Source organism: Solanum tuberosum, unplaced genomic scaffold, assembly GCF_000226075.1.
Source record: "Solanum tuberosum cultivar DM 1-3 516 R44 unplaced genomic scaffold, SolTub_3.0 scf00461, whole genome shotgun sequence".
Taxonomy (NCBI): domain Eukaryota; kingdom Viridiplantae; phylum Streptophyta; class Magnoliopsida; order Solanales; family Solanaceae; genus Solanum; species Solanum tuberosum.
The window spans coordinates 255,376-274,682 of NW_006239387.1; the positions used below are offsets into that span (position 1 = coordinate 255,376).

A 19,307-nucleotide genomic window follows, 5' to 3' on the forward strand; every position below is an offset into this window, starting at 1 on the left:
GTTTGTCTTGGCCCCCGCTAAGTATTCATGTTTAGAGGTGGTGTTGGACAAGTTGTGTATTATGCTTGAGCTTGACTCATCTATGGTATTTATGTATCATTTCTTCTTCTTTTTTTCTTGCTCCCTTAGTCCCGATTTCCCCCTTTGATTATGCTTATCGCTTATGGTCATTTTAATTGCTTCTGCGACCAAGGATGTGTAATGATATGCTATGAGGCTTGTTTGGGGTTCCTTCGGGTTCCCCATGCGCCGGTCATGTCTAGGCCCTAGGCTTGGGTCGTGACACCCTGCTTCCTCTTGCTTTTGAAATCTGTAGGATATCCAACGACCCTATAACATTCTTTAGTGAGATGATTTTTGTAACCACAATGCTCACAAACCTCCCTTAAAACCTTGCTTCATGTTAACCATCATTGTTAGAGGTTCCTTGTTGACATCCATAACACCTAGTAACCTCTGGCTTTCTTCCTGTATTACAGTGGCATAGGCCTGATTATCCCTTAAAACCTTGCTTCATGTTAACCATCATTGTTAGAGGTTCCTTGTTGACATCCATAACACCTAGTAACCTCTGACTTTCTTCTTGTATTACAGTGGCATACACTTGATTAACAGTAGGAACAACTACTTTAAGCAAGATGTCACTTCTAAAATAGTTATATGATTCATTGAGGCCCATGAGGAACACTAACAACCTCTGCTGACTTAAGTGTTCAATATAGGGCTTAGCCTCATCACAATTACACAGAGGAGCTGGTACTAAGACATTTAATTCATCCCATAGATCCCTCAATTTCGAATAGTAGGTTGTAATAGAGTCAGTTCCTTGTTTTAGAGAAGAAACTTCTGCCCATAACTGATACACTCTAGTGAGATTAGATTTGCCAAACCTTTCCTTGAAGTCGTCCCATACACGCTTGGCATTTGAGGCATAAACAATTGTTGTGAGTAATTCCTGAGCCACGGTGCTACTGATCCATGAGAGCACCACAACATTACATCTTTCCCACTGAGTTGCTAGATCCCCTTTGTATGAACTCTTTAGACAAGTTTCATCTACAAAACAGAGTTTGTTCTTAACCAGTAGCACAAATTGTAATGACCTACTCCACAATCCATAGTTAGTTGGGCCTGTGAGCTTGATTACAATCAAAGTTGTACCTGGCGTATTTGATACATGAAAGTAGAGAGGATGAGAGTGTTCAAGATAATCCACTGTTAGATCTGCCATAATAGAGGCTGTTTGATCTCCCATAACCAAAATTTATGCAGTGTAATCTGATCGTGAAACCAATACGCAGCTCGAGATTGAATTCTAATGTCGCTGCTCTGATACCATGTGAATTTGTTACTGTGCTATTGAATCCATGGAAGCTTGTTCTTCCATGGATATGAATGTATGAATAACTCTGTTGCGTAAGAAAAGAATTTTTATTATCAAGTGTTAAAGCTACAATGATGAAGAAATTCATCCTTTTATAGACCACATACAGATCACACCTTTCACACCTTTCATACGCTACATAGAGTTGGTTACATAACAACTTAACATAATTTGTAACTAACTTGATTCTAGTAGCTTCTAGAATCTTTAATAGAACACTACACTTGTTTTGTTGTAGAAATAGAGGAACGAGACGTAGAAGAAGATTGGAGAGCAGTAATCAATGAAGATTGGAGGAACCGAATTACAAATTCTCCAATGCGTTTGAACACAACACACCATGGTTACAATTGACTTCCATCTAAGATATCTCAAATACATCTACTCTATATCAAAGAATTTATGTATATGAATGTGAAAGGAAGCAACACTGGTGATATGGAAGAAGTTTACAATTATAAAGCTTCCTTCTATTAAGTTGAATGACGCTAGAAGATCTGTAATGATGATGAGTTTGAACTACTTTGGCAAAAGAGCTGAAAAACATATATTTTTTTCCAGAGGTCTTACACGCTCAAACCTGAAGGAAGTGATTGCTTCAACTTATCAGTCTTCTCAAAGTCAGATACACACCGTGTAAGAAGATACATAAAAAAACAAACCTTGAACTTGGCAATATCCTTGTTCTTCTTGATCTTGATAGTTCGTCATCAGTCATTCGATCTGTCACAAGGAATTTTATGATCTCGTGGATTTGCTTCGCATTTTTGGGAGGGGAAAGTGGTGCTAAGTAGGAGAAACAACGAACTCAAACAGAGGTTTGGAGATTTAATTGCTATCAGTTTATTCTTTTAATATAGTGGGTCAGATTTAGATTAAAATAGATAATAGGATAATTTCAATTGAAATCAGATTAATTTTTGTTGATTTGGAGATTTCTGTCTAAGGAGGGATACTGATGATAAGTTTTGTAATAGTAAGGGTAAAAACAATTTTAACTTTCACATATAGTAAACATAAAAATCATATTTATATGTTATAGCTATAGTTTGCATAATTGCGCTCCATAACAAATTTATGTTTGCTATGGAGCTTTTGATTTGTATAATTCGTTACAAACATCTAATTTTATACAAATTGTTCAGTTTTGTATAAATTAATTTATACATTGTAATTTGTATAATAAGATCTGTATTTGTATAATTATAAGTGTATAAGACGAAAATATATATATTTGTATTTGCATATACACTTTTCTCTAGCTTTATACAGACACAAACACATTTTATACCAAAATGTATAAAATGGCTAATTGTATACCGAAAATGACTAATTGTATACTGAATCATATGACAAAAAAGGGGATGTCTGCTACGAATTACAATTAAAATAAACTATAAATATAATATTTAATTTAAATTAATAATTTGATATTTCATACAACTTATTCAACAAATAAATAAGAGTTGAGAGATATTTTTGTCCATTTTCCCTAAGCTAAAACTCGGAAGTAAAAAATGTAAAAAGAGAAACTTTGTCAAAAGTTATCCGCAACTGCTTTTGTCGTGTACCGCTCGCTCATCACCAAGGGCATGCGGCGGGAAAACTCACACTCCAAACTCTCCTCACTGCGCACCCTCTTTAACACGCGCTTCCTTCCATTTGTTCAGAAAATCTGAGGAAGCTTCTTAGGGTTTTTGCGAAAGGTCTGCAATGGCGGACTCAGAGAAGGAGGCAGTGAAGGTCATATCCCGAATCGGAAAACAACTGGGTGCATACAAAACTTGTCCCAATAAAGACACTCTTGTCAATTTGTTAAAAGTAATACCTCACTCTCAACTCTCAACTACTGATTGTGTTTTCTGTATCTTCTTTTAAAGTAATTTATTGGAAACAGTTCACTGAATTTTTGTATTGGCTGGTGTTTCTCTAATTTTCTGACATGCCTTGCGACTGAAGTTATGTTAGTTTGGACTACAGTCGACATTTGCTCCTTCGTACCAATTATTGATGACTTCTTTTTTCCAATTCTGTTATTGCTTACTGTGTTGGCGATTTTTGCTCTTTTTCAGTACGTGCTCTTCATTTTGGGAGGTTAGTAAGCTTGTTAAGGTTTTAATTTTTTGGACTTATTTGAATTAAGATCTCACTCTCAACTATCTTTGCTCGTTACTACAGTTTCTTAAATGTGTTTTCTGAATCTTCTTCGCCTGTTATTAGTAGTATAAAGACACTACGTAGTATAAATAACATAGGGAGGGTTCACATTCTTTTGTGTAATCAAAATGGAATAGAGAACCTGGTGAGTTTTGAGCTCCTTTAGAAATGTGTGTATATTTTTGGTGAGGAAAATGTTACACCTTCTTGGTACATCTGTATGTAAAATACTTTTAAAAGAAAAGTATTTATACCCTCGGAGCTTTGGTTTTGTGGTAAGGGGGCAATGCGGAATGTATGGGTAAGGCGAAGTCATAAATTCTAACCCAGCTTCTAACTGAAGCCTTGTGTTTAAGTGGTAGCAGGTAGAGGGGACATACTTTCCTGAGTTTCAAAGCTGTTGTTAATTGGGTTGAACCCACCACAGATTTCTCGGTTATAAAAAAATATGGTTATTAACATCTAGGCCATGTTTTCTTGACCTTTAAGAATCATTGTGCTATTTTGTTCTCAGATTTCATATTATTTCAAAGTTCTTTGCATGACAAGATTTATTTCTTCTGCAGCAAGCCACTCGTGCTTTTGAAGGGTTAAAACAGTCAAGTTCACTGAAATCTGTCATTAAACCCTTGAGCAGTTCTCTTGTTAAGCATAATTTGCTTGCTCACAAGGACAAAGATATCCGACTTCTGGTTGGCATCTGCTTCTGCGAAATTGTCCGTGTGCTGGCACCAAATCCTGAATTTACTGATGCAGTGTCTAGGGTAAAGTTTGACTTTATGCAGTTGTTTCTGTTATATAGTCCTGTCCATGCTACCTTCTTCTTTACCCCCTATTCCTGTTCGTAATTGGTAGTAGCTGTAATACTATCGATGCGATTGCTGATTTTCGAAATTTGTAACAGGATATATTTGGACTTCTTGTCAATATCTTCTCAGAGCTTGAAGATACCATGAATCCTTACTTCAGCATGAGGGTACAACTGTTAGATACTGTTGCAAAACTGAGGTTTTGTTTGCTAATGCTAGATATTGGCTGCGAAGAGTTGGCTAAAAAAATGTTCAAGAACTTTTTCGCCATCTTGAGGTGAAATTCTTCATTCTCGTTTTATTAATCTTTTGTCCTGATTGAATATGAGGACTTTCATGCCCCCCTCCCCCCAATTTCCTCGTCCTTTAAATTCCTTTAATTGTCTAATCATTGAATGCATCAAGAAACACTGCATGAAGAAAACCGATTGATAATAAGCACCGACAAAAAGGGAGGGCTGGAGTAGGGGTAAACAGGGGTACCTATGTGACATTTCATATAGAAGAAAGCCAATATGCTTCTGATATGTCTTCTTGTTCTTAGGTTAACCTTTTGGAATTTATTTGAATTTTTGCTTGGTAACCCATGAAGTTCTTGGGGAAAATGAAGGTGAAGTGTTTCACTTCTTCAAGTTGGCTCTTTTCAAGCTGGAAACCGAAAAACTTTATTAGAGACAAGTGTTTCACTTTTTCAAGAACTGAAATACATATGTTTCTCCAAAAGTTGGAATTTTTTGTCAGAACAGAGTTTTCACCATTTTTTAAAACAAGTGCAGTCAAAATCTATGTTCAAGTCACATGAGAAAACAAACCCTAGAATGTCCCCAAACTTACTAATATTCGGCAAGAGAAGTGGTGAAGGTGCTTCTTGAATTGCTAAAAGAATACCCAAACAACATTGCTAAGCTTAGAGAAAGCTGATCTAGTGAAGGGCTCTGTCAGAGAAGACCTAGGTGACTGGAAAGGGCAAAGTCAGTAGTAAATGATGATTATGTAAGGCTAGAGAAAGCTAGTAGACCATAGTCGAACCTTTATTCAAACTCAGCCCATCTGCAGCACGTTCAGGGAGATCGTGAAGTCTCAGATGTGGATAAAGAGAAAGAAGTATTGTACTATTGTTACACAAGAATCTTTCTGTGCATGCTACAAGTGGCCAATCTGAATCTAGCATCATGTTGCTCAATTTCTTCATGAGAGAATTCTGTTCTTTGTTTTGGTTGAAGTGGGAATTGATGCTCAACGACACAAAAGCTTAATATAAGATCTTTCATTGCTATAAAAAGAAAAACAAGAGGGGAAAAAGGGAGCCGAAGTGAAGGAAAGAGGTGTGGAAGTAACTAAACCCTTATTGATTTTCTTAATATTCAATTTAGCGTCCCAAGATTTCCTAACTCAGGTGAAGTTCCTAACATCAGATAAATTTACCCCTAACTTATTCATTCCTCGGCAAAATCACAAAAAAGTTCATTCAATGAAAGGATAAAGTAGGATTATATAATTAAAAAGAAAAGAGGGCTGAAAAGTGTTTACAGTGTGATGTCTCATGCTGAATAATTTTACATACATTTTTTTCCTGCGGGTTACATGTGGCAACTCTCTTGAAAATTAGTTTTACTATCTGATGGTGCTAACTTTTCTTGTAGGGAACATCATCCTCCAAGTATGGTTTCTGCAGCAGTATCAATAATGACACAAATTTTGGAGGAGAAAATGCAAGAGAAAGAGAAGACCAGTTCCGAGCTGCTCACTTTTGAAAAAGAAGAATCTGAGCCCCTTTTAGATGTGATTTTGCAGAACCTTTTGAAAGAAGCTAAGGTAGATATGGTGATCTATAACATAATAATAAGATTAAAGCTAAAAGTAGTTGCTGCATTAACAGTTTCAGGTGTACTTTCAACTTTGTTTTGAGAAAGATGTAGTACTTTCATCCCTTTATCTATGTAAATCATAGTTTTTTGATCTTCTTTCATCCCTTCTCCAAGATGAAATTAACAGTAGTACTTCATACTGTAATCTCCACTCATTGAATGCTGTCTTGAAGCCAAGAAATGGAGTTCCTTTTGGTGTTTGAGTTCTCTTTGCTGTCACCTTTCTCACCGGAAACAGTAGGAGAGGTAGGGAAGTTTTGAAGAGGATGTTCTATTTTATGTGTCGTCCTTTCTGCACTTATAAAGCTTTAAATTAAGGACTTAAGCACACCTAAGTCTTCAGAGTTAATCTGCTTCCATTTCCTGTAAATAATCACCCATTATAAATTTTTCCCTCTTTGTTTATCCTCTCTAGCTAATTTCTTATTCAATTGTATAGTTTTCCATCTACAGATCAATTTATCTATATTGCGTTGTGTAATTTTATTTAATTCACGGACTTCCTCTATTTCAACTTAAATGACATAGTTTCAGATGATTTGTCCTCAAGCATTGTAAACTCTCTGATGAACAAAATTTCCTGAAGCAATGTATACTTTGAAATACAGAACTTCTTGTGCCTCTACATAAATTCATGGATCAACTCTTACACTCTTTTTATTGAAATAAACCAAAGAAGTGATCTCTCCCCACTCCCTGTAAATTGCCAAGATAATCTTTTGGATTTTATCAGCATTCAGCTCCCTACCTTTAGTATATTCTCTGCATGAAGCTTATTAATATTTCTTAGCAGTTTGTACTTTTCATTTTCTGCATCTACTGGATCCCATCAATGAAACAAATTACTTAATATGAAAAAGGTAATCTTACCCCAAATTGGCACATCTGTGTATATATATATATATATATATATATGTCTGCATGTGTTTGTGTATATATTATATCATTATATGCATGTATGTATATAAATTGGTTGCTCACATATTATACTCCAGTTCAAAATTATTTTAAGTTGACATCTTTAAAGTCAAGCAAACATTCAAATGCCAAAGATGGTGTAAGAGAAATTAAAGAAAGGTTGCGTGCACATCGGGTGTTGTGCTTGTTCATTTTTTCACATCTGAGTGTCTGTGAGTAACTCCGCATTTGCGAGCTTGCTCACATTGGTTGTCCCAGGCCTAGATAAGGGAGGTGGCTTGTGAAAACAGGGCAACGGAAGAAAGAGATCCGTACAGATGATACCAATTATTTGGGATTAAATTTCAGTCAGATTGGTGCGTTAACTTTAGGTCTAATATTCACTAGGAGTTGGTTAGTTTTGTTATTAATGCTGGTAATAGAGAATCTCTAGTACCCTAATACCTGAATTTTAAGATATTGGATTGAGATGTTGTATTAAGGAGCAATGTGAAATGGGAAAATATATATAGCTGCCAACAACTAGCTTGGGATTGAGACAATTGTTATTGTTGTCAGTGTCTGTCAGTGTCAGCAGCATATGGACTAGTTCCATATCCATGATGTCTGAAAATTACTCTCCACTTGGTATGAGTCTATAGTTGCAGCTCCCATCTCTTCTTAGGTTCACCTCATGTGAATCTTTTTTGCTTGTAGATAAATTTGCTGCCGCCTCAGAAGTTATAGCTTTTAATCTTTCTTCTTTTCTTTTTGTTGGTTGCACAAATGATGGTAGGAATCCTGCTATTTTTTTAGATTAGGGTACATTTCCATGGGTGCTAATGGAGACTTGTCATTTGCTCAACTACTTTCTCTGGGTGTCTGGGGTAAGGTGAGAAAGACATTTTTTTTTTTTTGGGTCCTTGAATACCCATTTATTTGATTGATTGTAGAAAAGTGGTAATACATGTTGGGATGATGAGAGACTATTGGGAAGAGGATTCATCAATTTGTGATCATTAGTAATGCCCTGAATATATCATTTAGTGTTGAATTTTTGATCTTTAATTTTGGGTGGTGAGTCAGGTCTTTTTTCTTTTTGATCAAGTGCAGAGTCATATCTTTTTAGATGGAACCTTCCGAATGACTCATCAAAATGCAGTAGTAGTGTATCTTATTTGAAGTTGCTCATAGACTTGTGCTTTTAAGCTTGCTTCTAGTTATGGCTTCTTGAGATTACCTTCTTCCTAGTCATGCTAAGCGTTCTTGTCGTTGATGGAGGACAGCGCAATATATATGTGTCAAGTTTACGAATGATATGCAATATAGAAACTTTTTACATTTATTAAGTGGTTCTTGTTTGCAAAGATGAAATTAATTGACACCACTATCTTAGTTTTGCAATTTATCTTTCCTGCTATGGAAATTTCTGCCTAATTGTCTTTTAAAACTGGAATTCTTTATGAATTTTGTTCCAGGGTGCATCTCGTGCGTCTCACCAGCTTGCTGTCTCTGTCATTCAAAATTGCAGTGAAAAGATTGAAGATACTGTTTCAAGGTTTTTAAGGTCTTGCATTCTTAATAGAGATGCTGTGCAGAGTGAGATCAAGGAATATTACCATGAAATTATATACGAAATCTTTCAGTGTTCTCCTCAAATACTTCTTTCTGTCATACCTAGCCTGATCCACGAATTATTGGTGCGTCATTCTCCTGCCATTTAGTCTATTTATTGTACGACAATGTACTCTGTTAAATGTTAATTGTCTGGTCCAGTGAATGCAGAATAAATTTTGATTATCATTGTTATTGTTATTTTTCCTCATCTTCTCATTATTACTGCTGTTAAAGTTCTTCCATTGAAGTTGGGTTACTTTTCCCACTCCATTGCTCAAACTAGAAATGTAACTTCATTCACAGACAGATCAAGTGGATGTCCGGATAAAAGCTCTTGGCTTGATGAAAAAGGTCTTTTCATTGCCTGGAAACCATTTTGCCCGAGATTATCACCAGCTTTTTGTAGAATTCTTAAACAGAACCTGTGATAAATCTGCTGAAGTGAGACTAATTACACTTTCATGTGCTAAAGCATTCTACATGACCAATCCATCTGGAAAAGAATCACTTGAAGTTCTTTGTAAGATGTCGAAACTCGAAAGCTTTTTCTTTTCTCTTCCTTTTTTTTTTCCTTTCAATATGCCCTTGATTTGTTGGTCTCCTGATTCAGCATTACATCTCACCATTTAACTCATGTGAACCGAGCAGCTGCTCTTCAAGGCCGGCTTTTGGATTCTGATGACAGAGTGAGATCAGAGGCAGTTACTGTGGTGTGCGACTTGGCAAGATATAAACTAAAATCTGTTCCCCTTGAACTTATCACATGTGTTGCAGAACGACTGAGAGACAAAAAGGTTGTAGTGGTGAACAACTTTCATAAGATAACATTGCTTTTTGTGCAATTCTTTAAAAAAGAACTTCTCTGTTTGTACTTCCCGAAATATGCTTCCTTATGCTTCTTTTTCGTCTAAATATGTAGGTGTCTGTTAGAAAGAAAGCATTAAAGAAGTTATTAGAACTGTATCTGGAATATTGCACACAATGTGCCGCTGCCATCATGGATTTCAGTGATCATTTTGAACAGATCCCATGTAAAATTTTGATGCTATGCTATGACAGAGATTGTAAGGAGTTCAAGTATGCCCATTTTTCATGATGTGACTTCTAAATGAATGCATTTTCTAGTTGATGGAGATTTAATTATGATTCACCTTACACAGGCCTCAGCAAATGGAAATTCTGCTTACTGACACTCTGTTTCCTGCTTCTCTTTCGATTGAGGATAAAACCAGGCATTGGGTCTTCATGTTCTCACTTTTTACGCCTTGTCATCTGAAGGCCTTGAATGCAATTTTGTCTCAAAAGCTGAGGTATTTTGGTGAAATGTGGCTTTCATTAACTTTTCAGTTCTGCTTTGCTTCTTTTGCTTGAATTCACGGGGTTGTATTCGTCCAGGTTGCGAAATGAAATGCAAGTGTACTTAACTCTCCTCAACAAATACAAGGTATCACAAATAATATTCATCCATGAAATATTCTGATAATTCTCTTTGTTCACCCCTGTATAGCAGACAATTGAATTCGTTAAAGCTGAAGTTATAGATGCTTTTCTGATAGAATTTTGGATTGCTCAAAATTTCCAAAATTCCAGCTATGATTACGTCTTGAACTTTGGGGCACTTTTTACTTTAGGCTGAAGCCTTTCTGGTTTTGTCTTGAATGCCTTTTTTGTGGCATTAACTGCCCTTCTTGTTTCTAATCTCTTGATGTTGGCAAGATAGGTTGCTCTGTTGAAGAAATTCTAATTTACTAAGAATTTTGGTCCTCCTACATACTTTTGTCAAGACATTGTGCAGTGATTTTGCATCGGTTTTCTATCTATATTGTCCAGGAAGAAGTATCGGAAGAAGTAGACAAGAAGTTGAAAATGTCCATTGTGAAAATGTCAGCATCTTTTGAGGATACTGCCAAAGCAGAAGACTGCTTCCGCAAACTGGATACGGTGAAAGACAGTCAAATCTTTGATCTGTTGGAGAAGTTATTATCTGAACAGAGCATTGAAGACGCCCAAACCACCAGGGTGAGCTTGTTTCACTTTCTTATAGTAGATCTTTTCTTATTTCACTTTTAACCTGTATATAGAGTGGCTTTCTTTACATCGAAATTCGACCATGGAGCAAGATGCCTTCAGAGTTTCTAAAGAACTTTTGCTGGAGTAATCTTACGATAATTTCTTCTAACCTTCCTGTGTCTTTTGTGTTTTCTTAGTTTCATTCCCCAATAAATTACACTTATATTTTGTTGATGGTCATGGTCTAGAATAGAGAATGACCAGGGACCTGTACCAGTGGTTGGGCCTCTAAGTGGGGTATTTTTTGTATGAACTTGATTTTTAAGAAGTGCTAAGTGGCTCAACAAACTGAATATTATGATATAACCAGAGGAGAAAATCTAAACAGCTTAAGGAGTGTGCCGAGAGTATAGAGTAGCTCAACTGTAAAATGTGGCTTGGAGTAGAGAGCAGGCTCAACAGGTTAAAGAGTGTGCCTGGAGTAGAGTTATTTTTGGAGTCTTTGGTTTTGGTCGGTATAAAGGAAGGAGGTTTTCTGGTATTGTTAAATGCTTGGAATTGCGTGGATTATTTGGAAAGAGACCTATATTTTGGCTTCTTTGATCAGACTGAACCTCGTATCTTTGGCAATAAGCTTACTAGAACTTCAAAGTGATTTCTTTTTGACGAGTGACTGCTGCATATATTATTTTAAGACATCTTGTTCTCCACATTATACACTTCTCTATTCTGAGAAAATTCTCTTGCTTTGGCAACTAAGTGAAGACCACACTTCACATTCCTTTCATTCTGAGTACATTCTGTTGCCTTGGAAATTAAGTGAAGACCACACTTCACATTCCTTTCTTTGGGGACCTGGTGATGGGTGCTGGTATGCGGGTATTGAATGGGAGTAATTTTTACAGCAAATGCTATAAAGGATCTAGTTAGCTAGAGTTAAATGATGCAGTCGGGAGCATTTCATTATTTATGTTGTACACATCCTGAAGTTGCATAAATTCTTTAATGCATTTGAATTAGTCAGATTCACATTTTAAGTGTTGAAAAAGAAATTTCTATTGGGTTGGAGGTAAGAGTTTCATGATCACAGTAAGATGCAGAGTGTTTTGCGTGGTCATTCCCCATTGTATTTCTGGCTTCCCAACTCTTTGGTTTCATCTGGATTATAACACCTGATTTGGGTTGGCACATGTGCAAGTTCACGATAACATGGTAGTGCACTTTTTTGTGGATTAGAGTAATCTTATCTTTTTTTTTCATCTTTAGATTTGAGTTATTGCACCATTATCTGTTCCTCTGCAGATTTAATGAAACTCTTGTCGCCCCTTTGCATTATCCAGGATAACCTTTTGAGGAAGACTGGCAACAAGAGTCTGCATACTGAGTTTCTGCAATTACTCTCCATGAAATGTTCATTTAATCTATTTGGTTTGGAGCATGTGCACTGTATCTTTGATCATCTTTCAGGCGACAGATTTAGGAATAAGCATTTGGAGGATTCTTCTGTGCAACTCCTCTTGGTAAGAGATAATCACTTTAAGTTAAAAGAAGAATCCTGAAATTGGTGAATTTTGCCAACTTTTTTTATTTTTTTTATCATCATCTTCAGTGCTTCTCCACACCCAATATTTGGGAACTTTGGGTACTGTTAGGTTGACTGCTCTGCAGATTATGCTATAATAGTCAAAATACATTCTTGTCTTTTCTTCCTCTCCTTCTCAGCGTTCAATTGAAATACTGATATCAGTTAGGTGCACCAAACTATGAGAGTTACTGTTGCAGTTCCACTTCTGCTGTTTTTTTTTGTTGATTTAAACATGTTATCATTCATAAACATGGCCAAAAATCTGGCCGTATACAAGGGTATACCAAAAGGTAAAGACTAAAGAATCTGCAAGAAGAAATGATTCTCTACAAACTCCACCCAATCTTCTATACAATAGGGAACTCTATGTGTGCACCAAAAGAATCTGCTGATTTCTAGAAAGTTAAACCTAGGTCGCTAGTAATATACTGTCACTATGTTAATTGAATAGGAGATCATAGAAGGATTCAGATCTTTTTGCTGTTTGAGCATGACAGTTGTGAAAGTCGTGCTTAAAAAGATAACCTTTTGTTACAAAGTTATTTTTCATTGTTGCTTTGCATAGGCATCTGCTGGGTGAGTTAAATCACTTCTTTTGAATGAAGTTCTCCAGCTCGGAAAAAGGCATAAGGAAACTTAAGCTTTATATATGCGCCACTTTGAACCTTTTATTCTCACTCATCTTGTGTGTTAGATTTTACTTCATACAGTATTCACATCCATTTCAATTGTATGCTATTGCTTCATCTTTATCCCTTTTTTCTTGCCAGACTATTCTCAGTGCATTCCCTTCACTCTTGAGAGGTTTGGAGACAGAATTCGAGAACTTGTTGTTGGAGGAGGTTATCCCATTTAACGAACAGCTGATCCAATTTCTTGCAAAAGAAGGATCCCACATGTCAATCAACCTTGGGTAATTTTTTGAATTCTAGGTTGTAGTATTGTGCATTTTTGTAGAAAATGGAGAGCAGGTTCCCTTCCCTAGTGGAAGCCCTCCTAGCCCAAAGGGAAATGTCCTTTTCTTTCTATAGTGACTGCAGTATACAAAAGAATGAGTCTGATAGATAGTATTGAGCTTTCACTAATTCTTTTGTTACATTGACTTTGTAGCCAACATTCTGATGAAAATTTTCACTCTGTTAGGTTGAGAATAGATTACTCTTTGGTTCAAGCACCATGCAGTATTTACTGTATAGTGTTGTATATATAGCAAATTTCTCTTCTGATACCTCGTTTTGTGATGATGTGTGTAGTTTCTCATTTCGGGATTGAGCATTACCTTCCTCTGATTTGTTTTAGAATTAGTATCTCTCGGCATAAAGTATTTCATTTGGTGATTTAGTGAGAGCATGAACTTAAAAAACACAGCACTACTTTATATTGTAGTGTCATATTCAAGTAAATGTAGGTCTTAAGTTGATCATCTGATTCTTTTTGAAGTCTGCCCTTTGTTTCTATTGTATTTACATAAAGCCAAGGAGTGGTCCAGGGTTTTCACCATGTTAGCATCTCCTACTCCTGAAAAAATGGAGTCTTTTCTGCTATTAACTTCAATCTGGGTGTATCCTTCTGACCATCAGCTTAACTTCTCTATTCTCTTTTCTGTATTTTATATGACAGGAGCTTCTTTCTAATTTGTATCAAAGCAAAGAATCTTTATCTTCAAACTGGAGGATAACATGGGTTTCGTCTTTCTTGGTTGAAAGATTAGATTAGACATTCCGTGCTTGTTTTAACATAAATACTTCGATGGGTTGGCTTCTTGTAGAACTCTTCCTGCAAAACTGCTTACTTTTGTTTCCCATTTCCCCGCTTATTTTCTTTTTTATGTATAATTTTTATTTATCCTTTTGTTTTGCAGAAAAGTGGAATGTGTTCTTCCTTGTTGTGTGTGTTCTGCTAAGTTACTACTCTCTTTTTTGTTCCGAGTTAGAGCAGTTGTATTTGCTTTGTTGCAGTGACATATATCCATTCTTGGAGAAGGTTTGCTTGGATGGCAATCGTGCTCAATCTAAATTGGCTGTTTCTGCAATTGCTGCACTAATGGGCCCTTCAGAGCTGTCCATTTTCTTAGATTTGTGCAAGGTGGCTAACTGTCATTTTCTTGGCATAGTGATGTAAAATGTCTGTTCATTTTCAGCATCTTTTGGAGTATGCCTGATTTCTTTTACGTTTTAATGATTGCAAACTAATGGGATCCGACTATAAACTTCTACTAACTGCTACTAACAAGCATGTCAAATTGAAAATTTTAATACTTCACTTAACTGTTTTGCCTTTGGTTCCTGTCTACTAGTTCAGCTGAGCAGGTACTGCTCTTAGCACTATGTTTTGCTACTGCTGTTACTACTTTAACTACCACCTCTACAACTGATAATAATAATAAAATTATACTTGTATGGTCATAATAATCATCAAAAATCAAAATGATAATAATAATGATAATCATAAGCATGATCATTCTTGTTATAATCATCATCATTACCACCACTACCACGACCACGACCATCATCAATTTTACAATCACACACTTCTTTATCTAGGACACCTTGTTTTCATTGTTACTATTTTGGTTTAATGTTCTAACCTCAACAGTTTACAGATTATACTTTCTTAAAAAGATGCTCTGTGCTATACCTGACTTGAATATTTGCCCTTTTAGCAAAATGGGCTCTATTGTGCTATAGTTCCATATTGATTGATCCATTGTTTTCTTTTCTCCTTTAGTCATTTAAATTAAATTTCCTACTTTTCCATTTTTACAATTTTACGGACATTATTTAGGCATAATACATAAACAAACATTCAAACTTGGCCTTAGCTGGCAAGTAAATACTCCAACTTTGAGAATGTACATCTAGACACCTCAGCTATCTCCGCTATTTCAGTTGAGCAGTCCAAAATTACAAAATGATCATCTAGACACCTCCAAAATTTATGTGTCATGTGTGCATCGGGTGTCCGCGGGACACTGTTGGGATGAGTTGGAGTGTTTAGTTGCTAGTTGAGACCAAGTTAAGATGTCTAGATATGCTCTCTCAAAGTTTGAGTGCTTACTTTCCAACTAAGGCCAAGTTTGAGTGTCTGTTTTTACTTTACGTTAGTACTAATGGAGACACTATAAACTGAAAAATGTTTTTACTTTCTATTTTTTGTTTTTGTTTTGTGTCGTTAGTCTATCATTTTACTCCATGTATGAATTGATTCTAAGGTTCTCTCTCATCTGCATCTATTATATTTCTAGACACTTGTGGATTCTCTACATCTAGGGAAACAGCTTCCAACAGTTTTGCAGTCTTTGGGCTGTCTGGCACAACATTCTGTTTTAGCATTTCAAGAACATGAAGAGGTGGTGACCCGTTATATCATTGAGGAAATATTTCAGCTAACTGATGTGAGTTCGACTCTTCTGTTATTGACTAGCGACTACCTGTTCCCCTAAAAATGGAAAAAAATGAACTGCTTAAATTGGAAGGCATGATAACTGATAAGTTCTCTTTTAGCCTGTCCACTTTGATAGTTGTAATTGTTCTGTTTCTTCTCTACTGATGTAGACAATTTGTTTCCTAGCTGGCCATGTTGGAGGATATGGATTTGTCAGAAAAGACTTCTGAATGTAGTGGTTTTTGCCAATTAAAGGTGAGTCCCATCCATCTTATTCTCACTTCTTTTTCCTATTTCATTTCTGTTCTACCAGTCTAGAATCCAGTCTACATCTCTCTGATCATTCAAAAGCTGTCAACTAACTGATCTGCACCTGCATCTTTTCCAATAATATTTATGTCTCCATTTGGGGATCCATCTTGTAAGAATGCACTCACAGATTGAAGTAGCTCTTCATATTGACTAGCGGTACTCATGGATATGCACTTGAGCATTGTGAACTAGTTTTAGGAATGTGACGAGATCACTGAGAACTGATAACTTTACCAAGCATCTGTTTCCATCCCAAGTTGTTGGAGTCCCACATCGATGGGATAAGAGGTCCTTGGTCCTGGACAATCCTCCTTCATGAGCTAGCTTTTAGGATTGAGTTAGTATCTGTGCCTGACTCATCCCAATTCATTGTTTCTGATGTTGGGTCTCCCATCTTGCATTATCCATGCCCCAAATGTCCAATCCTGGGCTTGCCATGAGGGTGGGTGTTGGAGTCCCACGTCGGTGGGATTAGAGGTCCTTGGTCTCCTTATATGGTCATGGAGAATCTTCCTCTCATGAGCTAGCTTTTGGGGTTGTGTAGGCTCAAGGTCCATTTCTTTAACACAAAGAAATTCTCCAAAGATAACATACACAACGGAATGAACTTGATGCCCATTCCCAAAATAGAGCCGTGGATTTTGGTGTCTTTGTTAATCAATTGGGGGTTTCAGTAACCGGATTGCATGTAGAACTCCTCACTCATATGTGCTGATTTTGAATTACAGTTTGGCTTCTCTTAATTAGTTCCTTCAAGAGATTTTGGGTGTGTTTAGTTTGGAGGAAAACATTTTCTTATTTTTCCATGTTTGGTTGGACAATTTTTTTGGAAAACATTCTCTAGAAAAACAAGTTCCTACAAAATGAGGAAAATGACTTCATTAGAAGTAGGAAAAAGAAGTTCTGTAAGCGACATTCTATGTTTATTATATCCTCCCCCACCTGCCCAACCCTACCCCTTGACCAACCCACTGCCACCCCCCACCCCTTTCCACTCCTATGGTGTTTTACTAGGTTACATATAAATGCCTTTGAGATAACGGTTTTTTTGCTTACTGATCAAACACCAGAAAAGTAGGTAAGAAACCAACTCGTTTTCCAAGATATTTTTTTTTATAGGAAAATATTCTACTTTGTACCAAACACACTTCTCACTTTATGTAGTTCGTACGAATATGCATATTTTTCTATTCAAAATTCCACAAAGTTGCTAAACACATAGAGAAAATGTGAATTAACTCGAGATATAAGAAGGTGGAGGTAACATATAAACCCATTGATGGCGTGGAGGAGGCAAACTTTTTACATGTGCCTAAGCCTGGGTGGATAGAGTTATTAGTATATGTGTTGGTTGGAGAAATAACAAGATTCAAAGGAATAGTTGAGGTATGTCCAAGCTGCTTCAGACACCATCACCTCCACCACCAACATTAATGATGCCTCCGTCCCATCTTATTGAGGTTGCCTATATGAATCCCGACTAACCATGTTACTCATTTAAACTCATCTTTGATGAGTATTATTACATGTGTTGTGAGGATTCATCATGGAATTGACTAGTTTTATGCTAGTTGCAGGGGCGACTCTACAGCTTTGAAAAAAGACAATTGTTGGGCCCCCAAATTTGAGGGGACTCATTTAAAAAAAAAGAAAAGGTTATAAGTGTTTTTTAAAAATAGAAATATGAAATATTATTTGTAGAAAATATAAACTTTTCATATAAGAGGAAAGAAGTAATAGAAGTTTGACAAATCTTGAATACTATATCTCAATAAAGATTAAATAATTGGCTATATCTCAATAAACTTCATAAAAAATATATATTAGAATTTAAGGCCTCCATTCGAATTTGGCTATAGGCCACCGATGTATTTGAGCCGCCCCTAGGCCTAGCTGCTGCCTGCCAGCCTACTACAACCCTCCTTTATTTGGACTTGGAACCGACAATCTGAGCAAATTGACCAATACACGCAAGATTTTTTTCTTGAGGTAACAAATGTCTTGAGGATGGTCTTAGAGGTTAATAATAACATATCACAACTGACAAAATCACATTCTCAAAATACAACTTATAAATCACATTCCTAAAATGCTATTTAAAATTGCACTTCCTAAGTATCAAAATTCAAACTCTGAAATCTCAAAATACATAAGAACAGTATATACACCTAAAGGTAATATAAAATGATAAATCACTTTTAATCACAAACATATACATCAAAATGTGTCTTGTAGTTATACATGTTCACCATTATATAATCCTTTTGGGAATTTCATCACTCTAATGCTATGTTTCTCGGCCCTAAGGCTTTGCTATAGCGGTAACAGTGTAGCGCGTGATTGTTGGTTAGGCGCACATCATGAGTTTGGAACCTTCAGTCAGAAAAAGCCTAAGCCTGGTAGTTTAGTGAAGGGTAGGGGGGCAAGCCAATCAACCACATAGTTTTGAACCTTGCGCTTCTGACCTTCGTGGATTTCTTGGTTATAAAAAGTGTTTCTTAGTGGATTGCTATAGCGGTAACAGTGTAACGCGTGATTGTTGGTTAGGCGCACATCATGAGTTTGGAACCTTCAGTCAGAAAAAGCCTAAGCCTGGTAGTTTAGTGAAGGGTAGGGGGGCAAGCCAATCAACCACATAGTTTTGAACCTTGCGCTTCTGACCTTCGTGGATTTCTTGGTTATAAAAAGTGTTTCTTAGTGGATTGCTATAGCGGTAACAGTGTAACGCGTGATTGTTGGTTAGGCGCACATCATGAGTTTGGAACCTTCAGCCAGAAAAAGCCTATGCCTGGTAGTTTAGTGAAGGGTAGGGGGGCAAGCCAATCAACCACATAGTTTTGAACCTTGCGCTTCTGACCTTCGTGGATTTCTTGGTTATAAAAAGTGTTTCTTAGTGGATTGCTATAGCGGTAACAGTGTAACGCGTGATTGTTGGTTAGGCGCACATCATGAGTTTGGAACCTTCAGCCAGAAAAAGCCTATGCCTGGTAGTTTAGTGAAGGGTAGGGGGGCAAGCCAATCAACCACATAGTTTTGAACCTTGCGCTTCTGACCTTCGTGGATTTCTTGGTTATAAAAAGTGTTTCTTGGTGATTGGTGTTCAAGTTCCTTGATAACATTTCACATCACCAAAAATACATTTCACATCGCCAAATTTTAGATGTACATACAATCAAGTTTTTGTGTTAGTGCCAAATTGTTGGGGGAAATTTCATTGCAGAAACCTCTCCTTAGTTTCACCAGCAATGTTAATTTCCATTTTCATTCTTAGTATCATGTTTTAG

The 19,307-nt window shown here is 36.5% G+C and overlaps 1 protein-coding gene and 1 pseudogene across 3 annotated transcripts in view; one reads left to right on the plus strand and one right to left on the minus strand.

Annotated features, from left to right (window-relative positions):
* Positions 1 to 1,872: 1,872 nt before the first annotated feature.
* On the minus strand, positions 1,873 to 2,668 carry LOC102600773 (60S ribosomal protein L38 pseudogene; annotated as a pseudogene).
* Positions 2,669 to 2,918: 250 nt separating this feature from the next.
* The window catches only part of LOC102594421 (sister chromatid cohesion protein PDS5 homolog A), a 30,512-nt gene continuing 14,123 nt past the window's right edge, over positions 2,919 to 19,307 (plus strand). For all 3 annotated transcript variants that reach the window (XM_006363834.2, XM_015303670.1, XM_006363835.2), the window contains exons 1-16: positions 2,919 to 3,205; positions 4,108 to 4,305; positions 4,446 to 4,627; positions 5,994 to 6,165; positions 8,594 to 8,815; positions 9,036 to 9,252; positions 9,381 to 9,526; positions 9,652 to 9,809; positions 9,893 to 10,042; positions 10,128 to 10,176; positions 10,563 to 10,751; positions 12,083 to 12,262; positions 13,098 to 13,240; positions 14,286 to 14,412; positions 15,572 to 15,721; positions 15,898 to 15,966. In XM_006363834.2, the coding sequence (XP_006363896.1) occupies positions 3,098 to 3,205; positions 4,108 to 4,305; positions 4,446 to 4,627; positions 5,994 to 6,165; positions 8,594 to 8,815; positions 9,036 to 9,252; positions 9,381 to 9,526; positions 9,652 to 9,809; positions 9,893 to 10,042; positions 10,128 to 10,176; positions 10,563 to 10,751; positions 12,083 to 12,262; positions 13,098 to 13,240; positions 14,286 to 14,412; positions 15,572 to 15,721; positions 15,898 to 15,966 (2,460 nt within the window). In that variant the 5' untranslated portion in view covers positions 2,919 to 3,097. The remainder of the gene's footprint in view (positions 3,206 to 4,107; positions 4,306 to 4,445; positions 4,628 to 5,993; positions 6,166 to 8,593; positions 8,816 to 9,035; positions 9,253 to 9,380; positions 9,527 to 9,651; positions 9,810 to 9,892; positions 10,043 to 10,127; positions 10,177 to 10,562; positions 10,752 to 12,082; positions 12,263 to 13,097; positions 13,241 to 14,285; positions 14,413 to 15,571; positions 15,722 to 15,897; positions 15,967 to 19,307) is intronic.